This window comes from Cebus imitator, unplaced genomic scaffold (genome assembly GCF_001604975.1).
Source record: "Cebus imitator isolate Cc_AM_T3 unplaced genomic scaffold, Cebus_imitator-1.0 Scaffold3, whole genome shotgun sequence".
Classification (NCBI taxonomy): Eukaryota; Metazoa; Chordata; class Mammalia; order Primates; family Cebidae; genus Cebus; species Cebus imitator.
The window spans coordinates 11,667,273-11,694,751 of record NW_016107318.1 but is presented as its reverse complement, the minus strand read 5'-3'; the positions used below and the strand labels follow the sequence as shown (position 1 = coordinate 11,694,751).

Here is a 27,479-nt window from a genome sequence, read left to right as displayed (position 1 = left end):
CCAGGATGGTCTCGATCTCTTGACCTCGTGATCCACCCGCCTCGGCCTCCCAAAGTGCTGGGATTACAGGCTTGAGCCACCGCGCCCGGCAGGTTAGCTATTTTTTAGAATTTCATTGCAATTTAATTATGGTGCTTTTGAGTAATCTCTTTGTACAGCTTTTATAGTGGCTCCTCTAGGTATACATTTCTCTGTGTGTGTGTGTTTGTACGTGTATAACTTATCACAGTTTCCTGGTGTCATCATTTTACCAATTCTAATGAAGTAAACTTATCTCACTTTATGTCCCTATACCTCCCCCTGTCCACCGCCCATTTAAAATATAATTGTAAACAGAAAGTAAGAATAGAGAGATAAAAGTAGGCTTTCAAATGGCTTGGCAGTGAAAAGTAAAGATTAAAGCAAGGGCTGGTGGAGTTACAGGGATTTTTTTTTTTTTTTTTTTTTCAGTTTTTTGTTTGATTTTAAAAGGGGAGAGACCTGAGCAAGCCTAACAACTGAGAGGAAAAATTCAGTAGAAAGAGGTAGAAGGAAAACAAGAAATATGAAGTGACTGGTACAGCTAGCTTTAAAAAAAAAAGAGTTGGGAGGAGAATAGATGCATAATACAAATGAAGACATTACTCAAGCTAAGAAGAGGACCACCACTTCTAGTGAGATAGGAAGATGAAAGAAAAGGTTGGGCTTGGGGCAGAAAAGTCTGTATGTAGGGTTGGAAGTAGTGAGGGTGGTCCCATTTCTGATATTCTCTTATTGTATCAAAGGAAGCAAAAATCATCTGTGCTTAGGTTGTAGGAGAAAGTGGTGGGGGATGATGAAGATTTGATTAAAGAGGGTTAAATTTGGTATTTGAGCAAAATGAGAGAAGAAGGCAATCAGAGAAAAGACCATTCATAATCAGCACTTAAAGTTCTGGCTGATTTTGAAAACATGTAATTGTGTTAACAATAATTTCCAAATGTTTATGATTTGTCCTAATTGTATTTTTTATCCTAAATGTAGAAAGAGAAACGATGAAAGATTAAACATACCCAGGAATGAACTTTTACAGGGTTGGTTCAAAAGAAGGATAAACCAAAGAGAAATAGCTAAACAAATATCCCAGAACTTTAAGTATACAAGCAAAAGATTATTCCTTGTTAAAAATGTGGTTCTACATCAAAGAAATGCCTGCAAAAAAAGGACTGCAGATATTTTTTCCTTCTCATATAATGAAAATATTTCCTTTGCATAAAAATAAATGTATTGTGGGGTGTTATTTGGGTTTAGAATTTAAAAATAGATGTGAATACAGAGATAGTTTGAAATTCTCATCTATTCAACTCCTGTTCTCTATTCTGGTTTGTCATGGGTCTCTTAATAGTACCTAGAAGGAAGTCTAAAACTTGAAATATTTTCCTCACCATAGAAAATGGCAGTGGCATAGAAAATGGCAGTGGAGTTTCAAACTTCTGCAGAAATGCTAACACAAAGACCCCCTATGGCTATGACACACAGCGCTGAATTGCATTAGTTTTCTAACCATTTCTGCCTTAGTAAGATCTTACCACTGATTTCTCCAAGTATACACTGGGTTCCTAGTGCTTTTGAATTGCAAAGGGCAACTAGAGTGACATTTTGAAAATCATTTATTTAAAAGTCATTTTTAATCTAGAAAATGTTTATTTCCAAGTGTGCAAAAATTATAAAGATTAGGTTTAATTTTTAGCAACAAAAACGTTTTGGCCTAAGTATTCTGAGATGTGGTTTTTAAAATATTGAATAAAACAAGATATATCTGAAGAATTACGGCACTCATTAAATACTGAATGGTTGAATTGTTGGATAGTTTTGTGTGTGTGTGTGTGTGTGTGCGGTTTTTTGTTGTTGTTGTTGTTGTTGTTGTTTGGAGACGGAGTTTCGCTCTTGTTACCCAGGCTGGAGTGCAATGGCTGCGATCTCGGCTCACCGCAACCTCCACCTCCTGGGTTCAAGCAATTCTCCTGCTTCAACCTCCTGAGTAGCTGGGATTACAGGCACGCGCCACCATGCCCAGCTAATTTTTTGTATTTTTAGTAGAGACGGGGTTTCACCATGTTGACCAGGATGGTCTCGATCTCTTGACCTCGTGATCCACCCGCCTTGGCCTCCCAAAGTGCTGGGATTACAAGCGTGAGCCACCGCGCCCGGCCTTTGTTGGATAGTTTTAAAGGATTTTCCTGAAGCTCGAATTAATGCTAAATCTAAAAGTAAACATCCAAAACACCTTTTAACAGTCTCTTCTTCCTTAGTCTCTGATATGTTAGAAAGAAATATTGTATGCAAAAATGAGTGTACTGTTTCTAAAGATCATTGCTTAAGATGAAATTAAACATTTGTTGCTGAAAAATATAATGTTTGAGTATTACTTTATCCATCAACAGTGACTGTTGACTCCAGAAACATTCTCACTAAGCAGAAACTCAAAGCATGGCTGCAAATCTGGGCTAATCTCCATTCTCCCTATTTCACATGAAAAACATTATTACATTGCATCATTAGTTCACCCGCTTTTCTTGTATGACATAGTTTTGTATCCCTTATATTTAATTTAAATCAAGTAGAATCAGAATTCTCATCAGGCACTTCAAATATTTGACAAAACATAAATATCAATGCATATAATTACTGAAAAACTTTACAAAAACATAAGCAACTTGAAAATCTATTTTCCTTTAAAACAGCAGCCCCCAACCTTTTGGGCAGGAGGGATCAGTTTCGTGGAAGATAATTTTTCCACAGACTGGTGGGGGTTGGGAGAGGCTTTGAAATGAAACTGTTTCATCCCAGATCACACATTAGATTTCATAAGAAGTGTGTAACCTAGAGCCCTCACATGTGCAGCTCACAATAGTGTTCATGCTCCTCCAAGAATCTAATGCCGCCACTGATCTGACAGAAGGTGGAGTTCAGTTGGTAATGCTCCTTAGCCTGCCACTCAGCTCACCTCCTGCTGTGCACCCCATTCATAAAATGCCAAGAACCAGTAGAGGTGTTGGGGACCCCTGCTTTAAAACAAATTGTTTATTAAATGTTAATAAACAGCTTTATATTCTTAATGGACACTAAAATTACATCTATATTTTTATCTTACCTAATTTTACAGGAAAGCCTGGAGGAAGCTTCATCTGAACAAATTCTCTAAGCTTGTTAAAGTGCTTGAAGGGAGCTACTACTTCTAAAACATTCAATAATCTGAAAAATGGAAGAAGAAAAAAATGTTTTCATTGTTCAGCTTGCTTTGTGTCCTTATGCTTTTTAGCTACATGCTTCAAACTTAGACAGTAGTATTGATGTCCACATATTGAGGATGGGTAAATTACACACTTTCTTCCTCCTTTTTTATTCTTTTTACTCTATGATGGTTTATAACTTTTGATTGTGCAGCCATAATTTTCACAATTGTTTGATTTTAGGTCCGTATTTAAATGGTCTCAAAGCTAATAACTAGACTCACTGTTTGGGTGGCTGGTTTCCACTGTCAATTTACTGTGTGTGTAAAAGGCTCTTTCTAATGTGCTTTATATTCCTTGATTTAGTGGATATTTGACAAATGAGTGCTGATCTTTAAATTTAAAGGGAAATTTGACTCACATAAAATTTCAGGATATATTATCATTCCCTCTGAATCATAATTTCATAATATCTCTTAGCAGTCTATATCATACTAGTCATTATACTGTAATTTCTTTCATCTTTTGGTTGGATGGATTTCTTTACATAGTAGTATTTTTCTTTCAAAAATGCCCCATGACTGCTACGTTTCTTGAATTCTTTTGCATTTGAGAATCTTCAGTTGCCTCCATACATAAAAAAAAGTTAGACATACTAACAGATCACACTTTTGTTGCCTCAAAAAAGTAAAGATATGTCAAAAAATGTAAGGCCAGGCTGATTTTACCCCTTTTCTGTCTGGATGCCTTTGGATTCTGTATCAACAACTGAAGCCCAATGGTTTAATCAGGATAGATTTGTTACTAATCATTCTGTATCAATTTTTCTTGGAACCTAATGTCTGTCATCCTATAGCTTTAGCTCTTCATTACAGAAAAATTTTCTTCTGTTATATTTTGAATATTATTTTTGTTATACTTGGAGGCTTCCTATTTAAGTAAAAGAATTCACCAAGAGCTGTCAAAAATTTAATTTTCATTTACATCTATTCTGTTCATTATTGTTTCTAGTGTATTTGTTTTGTAACAGTGCCATTTAGTGCTCAATTTATTTCCTCAGCTTTACAATCTCCTTGGCATTTCATTTTACTGTCTACATTCTCATCTTAAAATGACCTACTTTACTGATTCCGTGTTCCTTCTTGTTTTCTATGGCATTTACATGTAATTTTTTTCTTTTTTCTTTTTTTTTTTTGACCATTTAGAACAAATTCTTTATCTGGTATTTGTATGCTGTGTTCCTTATTTCATTTTCTTTTACAAGAGTAGTGGTTATAACTGTCACATTTTATAAATTCTAAGACACTCATTTTTTTTCACATAATATATCTGAAATTAAGGTAACTCCTAAAATGATGGCATCTTAATATTAGCTGCAGTTTTCTTCTTTATTAGTAAGTAGAATATAAAATTGGTGCATCTTTGGCCAAGTATGGTAGCTTACGCCTGTAATCCCAGCACTTTGGGAGGTCCAGGTGGACAAGATCACCTGAGGTCAGTAAGTTTGTAATCAGCCTGACCAACATGGTGAACCACATCTCTACTAAAAATACAAAAATTATCCAGCCATGGTAGTGCATACCTGTAGTCTCAGTTACTTGGGAGGCTGAGGTGGAAGGATCACTTGAACCTAGGAGGCAGAGGTTACCGGGAGCTGTGATTGCACCACTGCACTCCAGCCTAGGCAACATAGTGAGACTCTGTCTTAAATAAATTAATTAAATTAAATAAAACTGGTGCATTGTTGAGTCAATTGGGTTCTAGATATGACAAATTATGGCAGATCTATATGTGTGGCTAACTCTCCACATTTTCTGGAACTTAACTCTCTCTCACATAACTTGAGGGCTGTATAGAACATTCTATCTACTTTTCTAAAGCCTAGATATGGGGAAAGCTCAGTTATATACGTACTTTTAAAAAAAGTATGCACCCTGCTCTCTTCTCCGATAATTTTTAAAAAATGAATTAGGCCATTAAAAAAAAAAAATCAACCCATTAGGCCAGAATTGAAAGGAAAGGAACCAATCGCCTGGTGCTTCAGCTCAACTGCTCCCTCCCACTTTAGTGAGGAGCCTAAAACTATAGTTGTATCAGAGTCAGCTCTTGCTACCCATCTCTCATTCCAGCCATCTCTCCAAATTGAATATTTTTAAAAAGAAGCATCCAATGAGTACAGGTTTGAAAGGATATATTCAATATGTTTACTGCAATTGTTGAAAATGGTGACAAACTACAAATAACCAAAATGTTTATCAGTAGGTGAATGATAAACAACAGTATATCAACACTACAAAACACCAAGGAAAAAGAATAAATAGACGAAAATATAATCACTGTAAATCTTCAAGATACACTTTTGTTTGAGATGGATTCTGCTCTGTCACTCAGGCTGGAGTACAGTGGCATAATCTCAGCTCACTGCAACCTCCACCTCCTGGGTTCAAGCTATTCTGCTGCCTCAGCCTCCCTAATAGCTGGGATTATAGGTGCATGCCACCATGCCCGGCTAATTTTTGTATATTTAGTAAAGACAGGGTTTCACCATGTTGGCCAGGCAGATCTCAAACTCCTGACCTCGGGTGATCCACCTGCCTTGGCCTTCCAAAGTGCTGGGATTACAGGTGTGAGCCACCGTGTCCAGCCAAGATACACTCACTTTTATGAAAACAAGGAGCACACAGAACAAAACATGGACTATTACCCCATTTCTCTTTTTTTAAAAATGCAAAAACACATATAATTCTAGACAAAAATACACCAAATAGTCATTAACTATTGATGTGTTAAAATATCACATTTTATTCTATAAATTTCCATACTTTTAATTTTTTTTAAAAAAACAAGCATGTATTCATGTATTACTTTTATAATTTAAATAAACTATTCAAAAATTTATCTCATGAAAGTAATAAAAATCAATACTTTTGCAAACCAGAACATTTCTAGAAGAGTGCACACACTATCAAGGCAATGGCTATTTGCTTTTCATTTCAAAGGACTCAAATGCACCACTGGAATGCAAATATTATTACAGTCTTTAGGGTTTAATAGCTTCTTTCATAAACATTTGTAATTTAGTAACAAACTTACAACTCTATCCCTAAGGGAAATTCCTGGCTCATGGCTATTGTAGCTTTAAATGTTTTCTTACTCTCTTTGCACACCAATTCTCTACCCAGATGAGGAGCTCTAAAATGGAAGAAAAAAACAGTTAGGAAACTTTTCCATAGTCTGTCACCTTCCTAAGAAGAATCTTCGTCTTTCAATGACATTCATTAATATTTCAATTTGTCTTACTCTGTCTATAGAAATAAAATTATGCTAAACTGGAATAAGATGTGTATAAGAAATAAGACAAGGGTAATTAAAAAAAATAGCCAATAGTAAAAGTTCAGAAATTATCAGATCTAAACTAATTTCACATTGAATATAATTTTAATAATCACTAATTTTAGGAATAAAGAAAATCATTAGTAAAAAAAGTTTAAAGGTATCATTGTATATCTTTAAAGTTACTTATTTAATTCAATCTTCTTTACTATTATAGTTTCTGCATTGATCAATAAGAAATACTCTGAAGAATAAGGAATTCTATATTAACTATTGTCAATAGAAAATGATCAACTTAGCATAAAGATTTAATTGGCTTTTATTTGCAACTCTAACACAGGGCAATATCTAATTCTGTAAAAAAGAATGAGTGTTCCAATACACTGCACAGAGGAGGTTAGCTTTATTGACTGTAAAGGGCTGAGGCAGAAACAGTGGGAAAAAAAGGTGATCTGGTTATTTCAAAGTTGCTTTCCTTATACGGTTAAAAAAACAGAAGCTTCTTTACTATGCTGACTCAGGTTGACTGGAATGTCCTTTTTTATCTTTTTAAACTGGCCCATTTCAAAGTTCAGTTTAATTATGTAGTACTTAGCAGAAGTAACTACATTCTGGTTTGGTATGGTCTCCTGGTACCTTGTGCATGCAGGAGGCTAATCTAATATAATAATCCTCTCATAAATTTTTTTTAACACTATAAAATAATAAGGTCAGGCTCAGTGGCTCATGGCTATAATCCCAGCCTTTGGGAGGCTGAGGTAGGTGGATCACTTGAGCCCATGAGTTCAAGATCAGCCTGGCCAACAGGGTAAAACCCTATCTCTACTAAAAACACAAAAATTATCTAGGTGTGGTGGCGCACACCTGTAATCACAGCTTAAAAAAAAAAACAAAAAAACTATAAAATATTAGGATGGAAACACCTTGGAGAATTTAGAAAAATATAACAAACATTTCAATAAGAAAAAAAAAATAATTACAACGTCTTCCTAAACAGGAGCGGGAAAGTAATATTTTATTATCCACCAAAAGAAAATAATGGTTGGCCACAATAAATGTTTTACTTTTTCCATTTTAATAAATGTTTTCCATTTATTAAAAATAAACCCTTTATTCATTCATCATTCTTTTAGTCAATAATTATAAACTGAGTATGAGCTATGTGCTAGGCACTCTACTAAGTGTTAGTAATATTGCATCAGCAAAGGCCCTATGGAAGGATGGTGAGAAGTAGTATAGCATAGGTTGAAACTAAAGGATAAAGACAGGTGAGGATCTTGGAAAGGCAAAGAGAAGAGAAATAATGAATGGCCTTGCACACTATGCTAAAAAATTAGGATAATCACAAAATACAAAAACTCATCATGCAATGGGAAATCTCAAATAAGCAGCTGTACTTTGCAATTTCCTTTTTTTTTATTTTTATTTTTATTTTATATGGGATTTCACCATGATGGCCAGGCTGGTCTTGAACGCCTGACCTCAGGGGATCCACCCACCTCGGCCTCCCAAAGTGCTAGGATTAGAGGCGTGAGCCACCACGCCCGGCCTGTACTTTGCAATTTCCTACAAATCTTTCCTTAGAACAGTGTCCTTTAGTTTTTTAGGTGTGTCTAAACTGACAGAAGGGATACAGAAAGAAAGATCTACCACTATTTGCAAAGAGTGTAAGTAATTTGAGACACTTTGCCCTTATCATAATTAATCCATATTTTTAAAAGGTAAAATAATTGCTTCAGTCAAAAATATACCAATAATTCTCTCTCCAAAATAATTTTACACCTAAATATTCACATATTCAGTTTTTATAAATTATTCTTTCTAAAAACCAAGTAATACATAAACAAGAAAAAAACTTACTTTCCATTTTCAGCAGATATATATTCTTCCCATGTAATAGTGTTCTGAGGAGGAGGTGTCAGAGACTGTCTTCGAACCGGCTGCCAAAAAAAATAAAAATAAAAAAGTGGGAGTGGGGGAGAAAGAAAAATGTTATTTTTTAAATATAAGATTAAAATATATAGTAAACTATTAAAACTAACGATCGGCAGGGCATGGTGGCTCACGCCTGTAATCCAAGCACTTTGGAGGCCAAGACAGGCGGATCACCTGAGGTCAGGAGTTCAAGACCAGCCTGACCAACATGGTGAAACCCTGCCTTTAAAAAAAAAAAAAAAAAAGAATCTACTTAATCTCTTCAATATAATACTTGAAAAGGTTTCTTCCAAGATAGCGCCATGGTGGTTGGCTCTATTGGTAATATTTATTATCAATTGTTTTCTAAATCCCCAGAAGACAATAATAACGCCCATTCATTCAATGTTTCAATCATCTAAAATGTCCCTGGCATTATACTAGCTGCTGAACACAGGAACTACAGAGAAGTGTGAAAACTAACTCTAGGCCAGGCATGGTGGCTCACGCCTGTAATCCCATAACTTTAGGAGGCTGAGGTGGGTGGATCACGAGGCCAGGGGTTCAACACCAGCCTGGCCAAGATGGTGAAACCCCATCTCTACTAAAAATACAAATAAATTAGCCAGGCATGGTGGCAGGTGCCTGTAATCACAGCTACTTGGGAGGCTGAGGCAGAGAATTGCTTGAACCTAGGAGACAGAGGTTGCAGTGAACCAAGATTGAGCCACTGCACTTCAGCCCGGTCAACAGAGTGAGACTCCAACTAAAAAAAAAAAAAAACTAACTCTGACTTCAAGGAATTGGAAAGAAAAAAAAAAACACAGGCATGAAAAGTAAGCCAGAAATATAAAATAGCATATTATTAAAAGCCAAATGAGATTATAGAAAATAGAAAAGATATCCGAAAAGACAGCAATCTTCTGTGGGTAATAAACAAGACTATCTTATTGGACTTCAGATTTAAAACAGAAGGAATTAAAGGTAAAAAACACAAGTAGACTGATTTAAACTCAGAAGGGAAGTTCAAAACAGAGATAAACAATAGATAGTAAAAATTGCCAAGGTCAGATTTTAAAGCTTTCACCTTATCTTTGCTAAATATCAATTTCAATCCCCGTAAGATGAACTGGCAATAAGGAACTAAACTCTAGAGTAGAAGTGGAAATTGGAAATTCCTGGGCCAGGCGCACTGGCTCATGTCTGTAATCCCAACACTTTGGGAGGCAAAGACAGGAGGATCACTTGAGCCCATGAGTTTGAAACCAGCCTAGGCAACATAATGAGGCTTTGTTTCTTTAAAAAAAAAAAAAAAAAAAATTAGCTGAGTGTGGTGGTGCGTGCCTGTGGTCCCAGCTGCTTGTAAAGCTGAGGCAGGAGGATCACTTGAGCCCAGGAGGTTGAGGCTTGCAGTGAGCCATGATTACACCACTGCGCTTCAGCCTGGGTAACTGAGTAAAACCCTGCCTCACAGGGGAAAAAAAAAAAAGAACTAGTTGAGTGTGTTGGCTCATGCTTCTAATTCTAGCACTTTGCGAGACAAAGGCAGGTGGATCACTTGAGGTCAGAGGTTCAAGACCAGCCTAGCCAAAATGGTGAAACCCCATCTCTGCTAAAAATACAAAAATTAGCCAGGCATAGCGGCACGCAGCTATTTGAGAAGCTGAGGCAGGAGAATCCCTTGAACCCAAGAGGCACAGATTGCAGTGACCAAGATCATGCCATTGCACTCCAGCCTGGGCATCAGAGTGGAACGGGGCAGGGGTAAGAACTCATTAAAAAAAACAAAATTTCAATTCCTAATGAAAATCTAACAGGACTATGGAGCAAAAAGACAACACATAAAAGACTAACATACATAACAAGGTGATAATAACATTGAGAGGATCTCATTCAATAAATGTGGTTTACATAAAATTAATGTAAGATGTTAATGAGCCAAATATTAGAGTGTTAAAATCAAGGATTGTTAAGACACAAAGTTGAGTTAGAATCCCAGATCCAATACCTGGTAGTTGTGTGAATTTGGGCAAGTTACTTTCTATTATACCAACTTAACTCACATGCAAAATGAGAATTGGGTTACTAACTCATAGTTAAAAATTAATGGAGATAACACATACAAAAAGCTTAGCGCAGGCTAGGTGTGTTGGCTCATAAGTATAATCCTGGCATTTTGGGAGGCCAAGGCAGATTGATCACTTGAGCTCAGGAGTTCAATACTAGCCTGCACAACATGGCAAAACCCCATCTCTACAAAAAAATAACAATAAAAGTAACCAGGTGTGGTGGTGCACACCTGCGGTCCCAGCTACTTGAAGGGCTGAGGTGGGAGGACTGCTTGAGCCCAGGACGTGGAGCCTGCAGTGAGCTGAGATCATGCCACTGCACTCCAGTCTGTATGACAGAGCAAGACAATGTCTCAAAAAAAAAAAAGAAAGAAAGAAAAAGAGAGAGAGAGAAGCAGTAAATGGAGGAAAAGCTTTTTTTCTGTCCTCCCTATAGTTTTCTGCCTAAATATAGAATATAAATTTTGCTTCACTGGCAATAACTCTATACTCTTACTGGGCCAGAGACAGCACCAGAGGAATCTGCAAACAAATCTTTCCTGTTCTTGGAAACCTAAATCACTTTCCTTTGTCCTGTCATTTCTCTATAAATTTATTGTTCTTTGTCAAAGATGCTATATAAGGGAATAAGCAGAGTTCTAAGCCACTGTTTTGAGTTAGTTTTTGTTGTTGTTGTTTTATTTTTTAAGATATAGTCTCACTCTGTTACCCAGGCTGGAGTGCAGTGGTATGATCTCGGTTCACTGCAACCTCTGCCTTTCAGGTGCAAGCAATTTTTCTGCCTCAGACTCCTGAGTTGGGATTACAGGTGTGCATCATGAAGCCCGGCTAATTTTTCTATTTTTAATACAGATGGGGTTTTGCCATTTTGACAGGGCTGGTCTCAGAATCCTGGCCTCAAGTGATCCACCTGACTCAGCCTCCCAAAGTGCTGGTATTACAGGTGTGAGCCACCGTGTCCAGTCCTTGAGTTACTTTTCATTGAGGTTTCTTGTGTGGTGTATGGCACACTTTAATAAACTTGTTTGCTTTTCTCTTGTAAACCTGTTTTTTGATATGAGAGTCCATTTCAACTAAGAACTAAGTGTGGAAGAGGTAAAGTTTAGCTTCCCCTACAACCTAATGGAGGCCAAAAGGAAAGACTGTTTCAATATGACACTACAGAGACTTAGAGGAGAAAGAAGCCTGAAAAAAGGCCATAAATTTTGTTGGTTAGAAGCTATTGATGATCTCTGAGTAGCAGCAGAGGGATGTGGAAAGAAAGGAAAAAGGAAACAGATTTTTTTGAGTATCAGGCAAGATGAAAGATCATATTCTTTCCTTGAGAAGCTAACGAAGAGACACAAAAAGTAAATTGTTATAATTGAGGGTGACAGGGGCTATGATATAATTGAGGGTGACTGCGGCTACAGAATGACATAAATGCACACAGAAGGGGTTTATGACAGACTGGGGTAGCCAAAAGATGTGGACTGGTGACTCCTGAGTTGAAGAGTCTAAAAGAGAACAAAAGAACTGGTTGAAGGAACTGGGGAAAGGAGAATGGTGAGAGAAAGCATGATATACTGGGAAATTGCAAGTGCAGTGTGTCTAGTTGTATGAGTAGTATACATTAAGGGTTAAGTGGCCAGGCACAAAAGAAAAAAGTGGCCTGAAAGGATTTTACATACAAAGTAGATCATATTTTACTCAGGAAGCAATGGACAAATATTTTTGAGCAATACCATATAGTGGTTAAAACACCAATTGTGGAGCTAGAGTGATCCAATTCTGGCTTCAACAATGACTAGCTGACTTCGAACAAATTATTCAACCTCTTTTGTCTCAGTTCAGTAAACTATATAACCTCAGAGGGTTTACTGTGATGATAAAAATGAGCTATTAAATATGAAGTGCTTAAAAAGTTTCTCATACATAGCAAGTACTCTATACGATTTAGTTATTGAGCATAGCCATTACACGATTCCATCTATTTCAGTGTGATTACTCTGGTGGCAGTGTATTTAGGAAGCTATCTCAGTAATCCAAATGAGAAATGATAAGGGCATGCTGTTCAAAAATATAAGGACAGAAAATAGACTAAATAGACTCAAGAAATCCTTAGGACTTTGTAATTGATGAGATATAGAGATAAGAGGAAAGCTAAGAAGTCCAAGAAGAAATTTCGGGTTTCTGGCTGGGGTAAATACAGAGATAATGGTGTCACCACCTAAGAAAAGAGGAAGGAGGAAAGAAAGCATGATCAGATTTAGACATACTACATTTTAGACATTTATGCTTATTCAAGTAGAGGTAGGCAAAAGCACTATAGATCTGGTGACGTGAAGGAAGAATATAGTTAAAGGCATATATCTGGGTGACAGTTACCAGTGTTTATGTACTCACTGACCAGATGTCAGAGATTGTTAGTTGTCTCCCCAATATCTGTTCTCCCATTAGTCTTTGTAAAAGAACCTCTCTTCCAGATTTTTGGATGAGCATATGAACTCCTAGAATAGATTTCTTTTCTAGTCATCTTTGCAGCTAGGTGTTATCATGTGACCAGTTTTTTTTTTTTTTTGAGACAGAGTCTTGCCCTGTCACCTACACTGGAGTGCAGTAGCTCAATCACACCTAACTGCAGCCATGACCTCCTGGATTCAAGTGATTCTCCCATCCTAGCCTCCCAAGGAGCTGGAACTACAGGTACATGCCACCATGTCCATCTTATTTTTAAATTTGTTTCAGAGACAGAGTCTCACTATGTTACCCAGGCTGGTCTTGAACTCCTGAGCTTAACCCATCCTCCCACCTTGGCCTCCCAAAGTGCTGGTATTACAGGCATGAGTCACTATGCCTGGGCCCATATGACTAAATTCTAACCAGTGGGATGTGAACAGAGTGAAGTGTACAACTTCTGAATGGGTTCTCAAACAGAATAGATAGGACTTCTCCTTTCTAATTAGCACTTTGGGAAGCTGAGGCAGGCGGATCACCTGAGGTCAGGAGTTCGACACCAGTCTGGTCAACATAGTGAAACCCTGTCTTTACTAACTACTCGGAAGCCTGAGGCAGGAGAATCACTTGGACCCAGAAGGCAGAAGCTGCAGTAATCTGAGGCTGCACCATTTCACTCCAGCATAAGCGAGAGAGGAAGACTCCGTCTTACAAATAAATAAATAAATAAATAAATAAATAAATAAAAGAATTACTATTCCTGCTGGCTGGAATATGAAACTGGTAATAAATCATCTTATACCACATGGATGAAGGCCACATCCTAGGAATGGCAGAGAAGACAAAAGAAAAAAGCTATGTCTGAGGGTAACTAACAGAGCAGAGAAAAATCACACAAACTCATATTTTTACATGAGAGAAAAATAATCTTTTATCTAGTTTAAGTCACTGTTATTTTGAGATTTCTCATAAGCAGCCAAACTTATAACCAATACTAAATTCCAAATGTACAGTGGGATATTATATATAATACTGTGGCATATAGCAATAGCTTATCAGTAGAATGACGAAGCTTAAAAAGCTAGTTAATGACCCTTACAAACGCTGTGGCAAAACATGAGGTAAAATAGTATCTAGTGATATGCTAGAAAGCAGAGAGACATGCATTAATAGAACCTTTACTTTTAGGGGAAACAGTTGGAAAAGTTTAAGATTGCTGCTCCAAACTAGAACCATAGCAAAGAATAATCCCATATATACTCAAATCTCTGTTAATATTTTTAATATTATATATACATATATATATATATATATATATATATATATATATATATATATAACATTTTCATGGTAAAGACACATTTGTCACATGATTAGATAATGTGGCAAGTCACATCATTATATTTTTTTCAGGTAATAACTTTTCCAAATAAGTTTCTACTATTTCCAAATAAATTCTCTCTAAACAATATATTATACATTCCCCATCTTAGTAAAGACTGTAATCAATGTAATTTAATCTTTTATTGAGCAATTTATCTCATTATAAATATAAATTATCATATTCTAAAAATGTGTTTTCTAGTTTAAGTTTATTCTAATTAGTCTCTTTTTTTTTTTCAAGGAACCCCAAATAAATTCAAAGTCCTTTATTATATACAGACACTTCTAGTTGAATCCTTCAGTGCTTCCTCTATACTGGTGCCATGGCTATCTAATGAAACAGGAAGACATAAAGGTTGTTACAGGATACCAGGTAACTCTTTAATGTTATTTAGCCAAATCAATTGGCTCTGTAATTGAAATGCCTTCAAGCCTTTCCCTCATGAATTTAAAACTTCTGATGACTGTTTTCCTTGAAGCATATAGGAAATACTTTATTTCTAGGTTTGTTATTATTCTGATATTTCCAAAAGTTTAAGATATTCATGTATTTTATTATGTATTCCTATTCAGATTTTTAAATAAATAAAAAATCCATAATGATATAGGGCTTAACTCAATATTCTGAACATATAGTGGGTATGCAGTAAGTGCTTTTATCAATGACTCTAAGGTATAAATAGGACATTGTTCCATACTCCAATGATAACTGGTTACAACAAGGAGCTAAAAATACAAGAGTTAGGATCCATGACTTAAGAATTTCTGAGCACTTAAATTTTGCTATCAAAAATTTTGTCAAAAATAAATGCTAAATACTAAAACCACATCTGGGAAGGAAGAAAAAGTGGCACAGTAAAAGTAGTCAAATGGCAAATAATTCCTCCTAAATACTACCTATAAGCCATTTCTTGCAGAAATTGAAATAAATACTGGTTGAGGGTGGGGGACGAGAAGAAACCCAAAAGCTATTCATTTATAATAAAGCACATAAATTCATTAAAAAAAAAAGTAGACATTTAAGAATTGAAATTCTATTAAAACATGACTTCAAAATGTAATATTTTCATGTCTTTTGAAAAAAATAAGAAATCATATATTTTCTAGGTTTTTGAAACTTTTAATAATGCTCCAAAGTCAAAAACATATATTTTTACTATTATGTGCTCTACTAGTTTTTACTACATTTACCAATAACACATCTCAGGATTATTTCTTAAGATTTTCCCCAGTCTTTCCCAACTTCAACTTCCCAGTATTCTGAAAGAATTGCTAAGACATGTTAACGCCTGGATATACAGAAAGAAGAAACTATAACAGAAATAGACTAAGAAGCAAAATACTTAGAGCAAGAACAGGCTTGCAGTCAGGTTCCTAAAATAGAAGCCCATTTTTGCTTCTCTATCTTTGTAACCTCAGACAAATTAACTTATTTAAACATCAATTTCTTTTCTATAAAATGGGCAACGGCACTCACCTCTTTAGGTCATTATAGTAACTAAACCAGATAATATACAGAAGTACTTAGTACAAAGCCCATGCTAACACCTCCAATGTTTTAAGCCAATATGAATAAGAAAGAAAACTTTGTTGAGGTGTGTATGAATTCTGTTGTTGTTGTTGTTTTCTTTTTTAGCCAGCTTCGAAAGACATTCAATAAATTTAGTTTTTAACCCGTAGAAGCTGAATTTGAGTTCATGGCACTCAACTCAAATTAGGCCACTGGATAATCCTTCATTACTCTCTGATAAAATATGATGCTTTCCACACAACTGTCACTAATTAAATATATCTGAGTTACCAACCTACAATTCACCATGACTTGAAAATTAATATAGCATATGTCTATTTCTACACGTGATTTGTTCTTATATTGTCAGCGGTGACCTCAAAAGCATCAATTTTCAATACTGATTTATAATGTCTTTTTTTTTTTTTTTTTTTGAGATGGAGTCTCACTCTGTTGCCCAGGCTAGAGTGCAGTGGCATGATGGCGGCTAACTGGAATCTCTGCTTCCTGGGTTCAAGCAATTCTCCTGCCTCAGCCTCCCAGATAGCTAGGATTATAGGCACCCACGACCAGGTCCACTAATTTTATTGGTATGTTTAGTAGACATGGGTTTCACCATGTTAGCCAGGCTGGTCTTGAACTCCTGACCTCAAATGATCCAGCCACCTGAGCCTCACAAAGTGCTGGGATTACAGGTGTGAGGCACCACACACAGCTATAATATCTTTTAACACTTTAAATTTTTAAATCTAACTCACCATTAAAATGAGAATGTCTCTTGAATTTATTTGTAAGTTCTCTCCTCTTTGATCCCATAGTGTTTAACCTCACATTAAATAATAGAGTCAAACTTTATTTATTTTTTTTTTTAGACAGTCTCACTCTGTCACCTAGGTTGGAGTAGAGTGGCACTATCTTGGCTCACTGCAACCTCCACCTCCCAGGCTCAAGCAATTCTGCCTCAGTCTCCCAAGTAGTTGAGATTACATTGTGCCGCCCACCACGACTGGCTAATTTTTGTATTTTCAGTAGAGGCAGGGTTTCACCATGTTGGCTAGGCTGGTATCGAACTCCTGACTTCAAGTGATCCTCCTGCCACCAGGGTGCCGGCCAAGTTAAACTTATATATAACCTTTTTAATTTTTTTTTGAGACAGAGTGTTGCTCTGGCACCCAGGCTGGAGTGCAATGACACGATCTCAGCAACCTCTGCCTCCTGGATTCAAACAATTCTCCTACCTCAGCCTCCTGAGTAGCTGGGACTACATGCGCGTGCTACCACGCCCAGCTAATTTGTTTTGTATTTTCAGTAGAGATGGGATTTCACTGTGTTAGCCAGGATGGTCTCGATCTCCTGAACTCCGGATCTGCCCGCCTCAGCCTCCCAAAGTGCTGGGATCACAGGTGTTAGCCATTGTGCCCGGCCATATATACCTTTCATAAAAAGCTTGTTATGCAGGCTTAAAAGAACTATACTCCTAAAATTGTAAACAAAATGCATACAAATATTTTTCTTCTATTTAATGCCCACTGTTGTATATAAATAAACTGGTAACAGTTCCATGCTGCTTTCCAGGTGTTAAATTCTATGTCTGTGTCTAAGAGAAAAAACAACATACACCTACCGATATCTTTTTATAATTATAGCTATCAATTATATTATGTTGTTCTTGCATCCCATACGTTACCTAATTAAACCAAATCAAATTACACATATTAATATCTGATAGAATTACTATATTTTCTTTAAATTTCTTCTAAAAAGATTTGTAATTGAACTCTGAAAAACTTCTCAAATGCAACTCTTCAATTCTTCCTAATCGAAAGTCCAAACCATTATGTAATGCCCTTGTTTGTACCTTTTGATCTTTGCTCATTTAAAGTCTATTTCATCAGAGACTAGGATTGCAATTCCTGGTTTTTTTTGCTCTCCATTTGCTTTGTAAATCTTCCTCCATCCCTTTATTTTGAGCCTATGTGTGTCCTTGCATGTGAGATGGGTTTCCCGACTATAGCACACCTAAGGGTTTTGACTTTTTATCCAATTTGCCAGTCTGTGTCATTTGATTGAGGCATTTAGCCCATTTACGTTTAAGGTTAACATTGTTATGTGTGAATTTGATCCCGCCATTTTAATTCTAGCTGGTGGTTTTGCCCGTCAGTTGACGCAGTTTCTTCACTGTGTCAATGCTCTTTACCATTTGGTATGTTTTTGGTGTGGCTGGTACTGGTTGTTCCTTTCTATGTTTAGTGCTACTTTCAAAAGCTCTTGTAAGGCAGGCCTGGTGGTGACAAACAGAAATCATAACAAATAGTATCTCAGACAACAGTGCAATCAAATTAGAACTCAGGATTTGGAAACAAACTCTAAATCGCAAAACTTCACGGAAACTGAACAACTGGCTCTTGAATGTTGACTGGATAAATAATGAAACGAAGGCAGAAATAAAGATATTCTTCAAAACCAATGAGAATCAATACACAATGTACCAGAATCTCTGGGACACATTTAAAGCAGTGTCTAGAGGGAAATTTATGGCAATAAAAGCCCACATGAGAAGGAAGGAAAGATCTAAAATCGACACCCTATCATCAAAATTGAAAGAGCTAGAGGAGCAAGATAAAAAAAACTCAAAGGCTAGCAGAAGACAAGAAATAACTAAGATCAGAGCAGAACTGAAGGAGATAGAAACACAAAAAACCCTTCAAAAAATCAATAAATCCTGGAGCTGGTTTTTTGAAAAGATCAATGAAATAGACCACTAGCCAGATTAATAAAAAAGAAAAGAGAGAAGAATCAAATAGATGCAATAAAAACGATAAAGAGGATATCACCACCATTCCACAGAAATACAAACTACCATCAACTCGATGCACGTAAACCAGTAAACCAGAAGGAAATGGATAAATTCCTGGACACTTGCACCCTCCCAAGCCTAAACCAGGAAGAAGTCGAAACCCTGAACAGACCAATAACAAGGTCTGAAATTGAGGCAGCAATTAACAGCCTACCAACCAAAAAGAGCCCAGGGCCAGATGGGTTCGCAACCAAATTCTACAAAGAGGAGCTAGTACCGCTCCTTCTGAAACTATTCCAAACAATCCAAAAAGAGGTAATCCTTCCCAAATCATTTTATGCGACTAATATCATTCTGATACCAAAACCCAGAAAAGACTCAACAAAAAAAGAAAACTTCAGGCCAATATCCATGATGAACATAGATGCAAAAATATTCAATAAAATACAGGCAAACAGTTTGCAACAGCACATCAAAAAGCTTATCCATCATGATCAAGTAGGCTTCATCCCGAGGATGCAAGGCTCCTTCAACGTATGCAAGTCCTTAAATGTAATCCACCACGTAAACAGAACCAAAGACAAAAACCACGTGATTATATCAATAGATGCAGAGAAGGCCTTCAACAAAATTCAACATTCCTTAATCCTAAAAACTTTCAATAAACTAGATATCGATGGAACGTATTGCAAAATAATAAGGCTATTTGGGACAAACCCACAGCCAGTATCACACTGAACGGGCAAAAACTGGAAGGATTCCTTTAGAAATCTGGCACTAGACAAGGATGCCCTCTCTCACCACTCCTATGCAATATAGTATTGGAAGTTTTAGCCACAGCAAATACACAAGAAAAAGAAATAAAGGGCATTCAGTTAGGAAAGGAGGAAGTCAAATTGTCTCTATTTGCAGATGACATGATTGTAAATTTAGAAGACCCCATCATGTCAGCCCCAAAACTCCTTAAACTGATAAGCAACTTCAGCAAAGTCTCAGGACACCAAACCAATGTGCAGAAATCACAAGCATTCCTATACACCAATAACAGACTTAAAGAGAGTCAAATCAAGAACCAATTGCCATTCACAATTGCTACAAAGAGAATACCTAGGACTACAACTAACAAAGGATGTAAAGGACCTCTTCAAGGAGAACTACAAACCACTGCTCAAGAAAATAAGAGAGGACACAAACAGATGGAAAAACATTCCACGCTCACGTTTAGGAAGAATCAATATTGTAAAAATGCCCTACTGCCCAAAGTAATTTACAGATTCAATGCTATCCTGATCAAGCTACCAATGACCCTCTTCACAGAACTGGAAAAAACCACCTTAAACTTCATATGGAACCAAAAGAGAGCCCGCATAGCCAAGACAATCCCAAGCAAAAAGAACAAAGCTGGAGGCATCACTACCTGACTTCAAACTATACCACAAGGCTACAGTAATCAAAACAGCATGGTACTGGTACCAAAACAGAGATATAGACCAATGGAACAGAACAGAGGCCTCAGAGGCAATGCCACACATCTACACCCATCTGATATTTGACAAATCTCACAAACACAAGCAATGGGGAAAGGATTTCCTGTTTAATAAATGATGTTGGGAAAACTGGCTAGCCATGTGCAGAAAGCAGAAACTGGACCCCTTCCTGACACCTTACATTAAAATTAACTACAGATGGATTAAAGACTTAAACATAAGCCCTAACACCATAAAAGCCCTAGAATAAAACCTGGGCAAAACCATTCAGGACATGGGCATAGGCAAGGACTTCATAACTAAAACACCAAAAGCATTGGCAACAAAAGCCAAAATAGACAAATGGGATCTAATTAACCTCCAGAGCTTCCGTACAGCAAAAGAAACAATCATTAGAGTAAACCAGCAACCAAGAGAATGGGAAAAAATTTTTGCAATCTACTCATCTGACAAAGGACTAATATCCAGAATCTACAAAGAACTAAAACAGATTTACAAGAAAAAAACAGACTAACAACCCCATTCAAAAGTGGGCAAAGGATATGAACAGACATTTTTCAAAAGAAGACATATTTGAGGCCAAGAAACATGAAAAAATGCTCATCATCACTGGCCATTAGAGAAATGCAAATCAAAACCACATTGAGATACCACCTCACACCAGTTAGAATGGCGATCACTAAAAAATCTGGAGACAACAGATACTGGAGAGGATGTGGAGAAATAGGAACACTTTTACACTGTTGGTGGGAGTGTAAATTAGTTCAATTATTATGGAAGACAGTGTTGCGATTTCTCAAGGATCTAGAAATAGAAATTCCATTTGACCCAGCAATCCCATTACTGGGTATATATATCCAAAGGATTATAAATCCTTCTTTAATAAAGACATATGCACACATATGTTCATTACGGCACTATTTACAATAGCAAAGACCTGGAACCAACCAAAATGCTCAGCGATGATAGACTGGACAGGGAAAATGTGGCACATCTACAGCATGGACTATTATGCAGCCATAAAAAATGATGAGTTTGTGTCCTTTGTAGGGACATGGATGAATCTGAAAACCATCAATCTCAGCAAAACGACGCAAGAACAGAAAAACACTGCATGTTCTCACTCATAGGTGGGTGTTGAACTATGAGAACACATGGACACAGGGAGGGTAGCATCACACACTGGGGTCTGTTGGGAAGGAATAGGGGAGGAACAGCGTGGGGTATGGAAGCTGGGGAGGGATAACATGGGAAGAAATGCCAGAGATGGGTGATGGGAGGATGGAGGCAGCAAACCACATTGCCATGTATATACCTATGCAAAAATCCTGCATGATCTGCACATGTACCCCAGAACCTAAAGTGCAATAAAAATAAATAAATAAATAAATAAGCTGTAAAATGACCAATCTAATAAATATACTCCCACTATTGATCTATGTCCTTCAATAAACAGATTGCAGCTCTGGACAAAGAAAAAAAAAAAGTCTACACAACATATAACAAGGCACATTTTCTTTATTCTAAAATTATTAAAAATATAATCTTAAAGGGATTACTGTGCTGACAACAACACAATCATCATTCTTAGTAATTCTTAAATAAGTGACTTAGGTTGAAAAATAATAGAGCAATTTTTAAAAATAAATAATATCAGTATAAAAACATCCCTTCTATACTCAGGACAAAGGCATGTGCACCTGCTCATACCATTTTTATTTACTATTATACTGGTGTTACTTTCCAGTGCAGTAATGTAAGAAAAGCAAATAAAAGGAATACTGGTAAGAAAAAAGTAGAACTATCTTTATTATCTGATGACATGAGCATTTGTAGAAAATCCTAAGTAATATACAAAAGACTAGAGAATAGGCAGGGTGTGGGGCTCACACCTGTAATCTCAGCAACTTGGGAGGCCGAGATGGGTGGATCACCTGAGGTCAGGAGTTCTAGACCCCAACGTGGAGAAACCCTGTCTCTACTAAACATACAAAAACTAGCCAGGTGTGGTGGTGAGGGCCTATAGTCTCAGCTACTCTGGAGGCTGAGGCAGGAGAATCATTTGAACCTGGGAGGCAGAGTTGCAGTGAGCAGAGATCATGCCACTGCACTCCAGCCTAGGGGATAGAATGAGACTCTGTCTCCAAAAAAATTTTAAAAATAAAATAAAAAGACTATGAAATATATAAATACAGAAATATGAAAATCCTTTGGGAGGCCGAGGCGGGCAGATCACCGAGGTCAGGACTTCGAGACTAGCATGGCTAACATGGTGAAACCCTATTTCTACTAAAAATATAAAAAACTAGCCAGGCGTGACAGCGCATGCCTATAATCCCAGCTACTTGGGAGGCTGAGGCAGGAGAATCGTTTGAACCCAAGAGGCAGAGGTTGCAGTGAGCCAAGATCACGCCATTGCACTCCAGCTTGGGCAACAAGAGTGAGATTCTGTCTCAAAAAAAAAAAAAAAAAAAAAAAAAATATAAAAAAAAAAAAAAAAAAAAAAAAAAATATATATATATATATATATATATACAAATCACATTTTGGCTAGGCGCGGTGGCTCATGCCTATAATTCCAGCACTTTGGGAGACCAAGGCGGGCAGAACACAAGGTCAGGAGTTCGAGACCAGTCTGGCCAACATAGTGAGCACACGGTGAAACTCATCTCTACTAAAAATATAAAAATTAGCCAGGGTAGCCCCAGCTACTTGAGAGGCTGTGGCAGAATTTCTTGAACCTGGGAAGCAGAGGTTGCAGTGAGATGAGACCACGCCATTGCACTCCAACCTGGGTGACAGAGTAAGACTCTATCACAACAACAACAAAAAAAAAATCGCATTATTTCTATATATGAAAAACAAACAACTGGGAAATAAAATTTAAGGATAATCTTTTATGACAGCCTCAAAAATATTAAAAATTTACAAGATAAATGTAATAAAATGTGTACGATTTGTACACTGAACACTTCTGAAATTATAGAGAACCTAAATAAATGAAGAGATACACCATGTTCATCAAACAGAAGATTCAATACTATTAAGATATAAAGTCTCCCCAAATTGATCTGTAGATTCAACACCATCCCTATACAAATCTCAGCAGGCAATACAGTGGAAGATGAACAGACTTCTCAAAAAATGATGTTGGAGCAACTAGGCATCCAAGACAAAAATAAATCAATAAACCTTTGACCTAAACCTCTTAACTTTCCACAAAATTAATTAAAAATGGTCATTTCCTTGAATGTAAAATATAGAGACATAAAACTTTTCACAAAGACACAGGAGAATATCTTAGGAACCTGGGGCTAGGCAAAAAGTTCTCAGATTTGGCATGTGACGTAAGATAAAAATTGATCAACTGAACGTCATCAAAATGATAAACTTTTTTTCAGTGAAAGCCCAGTTTGAGAACATGAAAAGACAAGCTATGGAGTGAGAGGAAATATTTGCAAAACACCAATCTGATGAAGAACTAACATCTGGAATATATAAAGAACTTTGGACCAGGTATAATGGCTCATGCCTATAATCCCAGCACTTTGGGAAGCTAAGGTGAGACCTTGTCTCTACAAAAAAACAAAACAAACAAAAAAAGTTAACTGGGCATGGTGATGCATGCCTGTAATCTCAGCTACTTAGGAGACTGAGGTGGGAGGATTGTTTGAGCCGAGAAGTCAATGTTGCAGGGAGCCACAATCGTGCCACTGCACTCCAGTCTAAGCCAAACAGTGAGACCCTGCCTCAAAAACAACAACTGAAAACTCAATAGTAATGAAAAAAAGAAAATCCGATTAGAAAAAGAACAAAAGGTATGAAGAGACATGCTACAGAAGAGGAGATACAGATAACAAGCACGTGAAGAGATGGCCATTCAACATTATTAGCCATTAGGAAAATGCAATTAAATCAAAATGAGATAGCATTAAACATTATCAGAATGAGTAAAATAGAAAATAATGACAATACCAAAAGCTGACAAGGATACAGAAAAACTGGATCATTCATACACTGCTAATAGGAATGTAAAATGAAGAACACTTTGGCAGTCTCTTACAAAACTAAACATTCAACTACCTACCATATGACATAGCAGCTGTACTCTTGGGCATTTATCCCAGATAAATGAAGACTTATATTACATTCTAGTTTATTGCAGCTTAATTAATCATGGCCCAAACAACCCAGATGTTCTTCAACATGTGAACGGTTAAACAAACTGTGGTACACTAATACCATAGAGTACTGCTCAGCAATAAAAAGAAGAAAATATTGATACATACAACTTAGATAAATCACCAGGGAATTATGCTAAGTGAAAAAATAAATGCTAAGTGGTAAAAAAAAAAAAATAAAGTCAATTTCAAAAGGCTAAGTACTATACGATTCCATTTATACAACATCCTTGAAATTGCAACATTAAAGAAATGGAAGAACAGATTAGTGGTTGCCAGGCATAAGGAACAGAGAGAGGCTAAGGGGGCAGCAGATGTGCCTATTAAAGAGGAACATGACAGATCCTATGGTGGTAGACGTCTTCTGTGTCTTGCCTGCAAATGCCAATATTCTGGCTGTGATATTCTTCTACACTTTGGCAAGATGTTACCATTGGGGGAAATTGGGTGAGGCATACATGGAATCTCTGTATGATTTCATAAAACTGTATGTGAGTTTACAATTATCTCAAAATACAAAGCTTAATTTAAAAAAATCCAAACAGGTTTTATGTTGAAACTGATTTATCTACAGATTCATCATTATCCTAATCAAAATCCTACCACATTTATCTTTTGTAGAAACTGACAAATTGAATTTAAATATTAATCAACTATAACGTTAAAACTCCTATGGTTCATATAGGGAGTGTTTCCTTTAATTTCTGATTAGAAGTTGAGAGCTTAATTATTTAATTTAATTAATATCAATTTGTTCCAATACCTAGCTATCTGGCATTAAACTATGTTTTAATTTCAACTTACAAAACTATAGCTGCTTAAAATGCTACTTAAAGACCTCTTTATTCAAGTACATCTGTTTACAATCTCTGCCCTTAAGAAATCAAGTTACCTTTCATAAGTTTAAATGTACATAAATCAGACCAGAAGAAATAACTGGCAAACAGTCCATGAAATGGCATACTCTAAAGTCTTGTTTCCATATACTCATCCCAAATTAGTTTGTTGCCCAAATTAAACAAAAGTGGCAATAACCACCAACACAACAAAATTATTTTTTTCAAAAGAACTCTAATAAAATTTAAATCACAATATAAGTCCAAAGAGATGGGCTTTTGTCTGGTCAACAATGGGAGAAGACGGTAGCCACGTCAAAGACTGAGCTCAGCATTCCCGCTATTAATTCACCTCTGTTTCTATTTCCTGAGTGCATCTTGACCTATATTTCCTACTGACGAAGAGATCAGTAAATAGCAGCAGGCTTCTGGAAAATTTAAGTCTGGTGAAGCTTTATCCCAAAGTCAGAAGAAAAATAAGGAGCACAAATGAGATGTGGCAGGAAGGGTACAGGATAACACTAAAATGGCATGATCACAATTTGAACGTAAACATTTTACATAATGTATTCAACTAAACTATAGCTGATTTACCCAATATTAAAATGTTTTACTTTCTAAATATTAAAATGTTTTACTGACACACATAGTATTACTATGAATTAGTTGAAACCTGGCATACTATCCTGGAAAGTTTAACCATCACTAAGACATAGAATCCGGGACAATGTTTAGAGAAAGGACTAAACATTCCAGGAATTCCAGCCTCCTTGTAGAAGCCTTGAACCTTTTTATAACTGTGACTCACAATTTATGTTATAATCCAGCACTCAAACATACACATGTTTATACAACACATATACTCTTGAAGCTATTGTTTCATGAAGTAGTAATGACTCTCATAATGTGCAATGTGCTCTGATTTTTCTCCATCTATTTTTTTGTGGGGGGGGTGATAAAATCTCACTGTGTCACCCAGGCTGGAGTACAGTGGCAGTGGCACGATCATAGCTCACTGCAGCCTCAGGCTCCTGGGCTCAAGTGATCCTCCTGCTTCAGCTTCCCAAGTAGTTGAACCTACAGGCTCATGCCACTGTGCCCAGCTAATTTATTATTATTATTATTTGTAGAGGCAGGGTCTTGCTTTGTTGCCCAGGCTGATTTCAACCTCCTGGACTCAAGCAATCCTCCCATCTTGGCCTCCCAAAGTGCTGGGATTCCAGGTGTGAGCCACTGTGCCTGGCTTACCACTTTATTTAGATACTCATTTTGTTAAGTATTGCCAACAACTGAAGGGGAAAAAGAAAAAGAAAAAGTAGTTATGGACCACTAAATTAATTTCTTATAACCGACTAAAGGATGCCTATATTGCAGTATGAAAAACGGTGCTATACAAATGGCAGTAAAATGTTAACATCTGGGAAATTTTTGGGGAGGGATGGAGTTTTGCTGTTGTTGCCCAGGCTGGAGTGCAACGGCAGGATCTTGGCTCACTGCAACCTCTGCCTCCCAGGTTCAGGCTATTCTCCTGCCTCAGCCTCTCAAGTAGCTGGGATTACAGGCATGCGCCGCCACACCCAGCTACTTTTGTATTTTTAGAGACGGGGTTTCTCCATGTTGGTAAGGCCGTTCTTGAACTCCTGACCTCAGATGATCTGCCTGCCTCGGCCTCCCAAAGTGCTGGGATTGCAGGCGTGAGCAACCTCGCCTGGCCCATATGGGAAATCTTCATGAAGGGTGTCCAAGTATTCTTTGTATGACTCTAGTATTTCTTTTTGGAAATCTAAAATTATACAAATAAAAAATAAATTTATGAATGCATCTAATTTACTTCACAGAGGAGGAGGACTGTAGATGCAGTTACCATGTCTCATCTTTTATTTCCTCATTTCTCCTCCCCTTTCCTTACTGTCACACAATTCTTTGCATATAGCATGGTTTCAGTATGCTGAACAAGAAGTATATGAGAAGGTTTAAGTCAGAGAGGACACCATACAGTAGGTGGATCTTTAGCTGGGCCTTCAAAGCAGCAGATTTTGATTAGTAAAGCAGAAGGAATATCAGCAAAGGGGCATGGATTAAAAATTAACATTAGGGCTGGGCACAGTGGCTCACACCTGTAATCCCAGCACTTTGGGAGGCTGAGGTCAGCCTGCCCAACATGGTAAAACCCCATCTCTACTAAAAATACAAAAATTAGCCAGCCCTGGAGGCACGGTCTATAGGCAGCTACCTGGTGGGGCTGAGGCAGAAAAATCACTTGAACCCAGGAGGGAGAGATTGCAGGGAGCCGAGATTGAGCTACTGCCCTCCAGCCTGGGCAACACAGTGAGAATCCATCT

At 37.0% G+C, this 27,479-nt stretch overlaps 1 protein-coding gene across 1 annotated transcript in view; it reads right to left on the bottom strand.

Annotated features, from left to right (window-relative positions):
* Positions 1–27,479, bottom strand: part of ANKRD13C (ankyrin repeat domain 13C) — a 101,949-nt gene that overhangs the window by 8,859 nt on the left and 65,611 nt on the right. The window contains exons 11-13 of the mRNA XM_017531948.2: positions 8,385–8,464; positions 6,285–6,383; positions 3,113–3,213 (exon numbers count right to left, since the gene is read on the bottom strand). Of these exons, the coding sequence (XP_017387437.1) occupies positions 3,113–3,213; positions 6,285–6,383; positions 8,385–8,464 (280 nt within the window). The remainder of the gene's footprint in view (positions 1–3,112; positions 3,214–6,284; positions 6,384–8,384; positions 8,465–27,479) is intronic.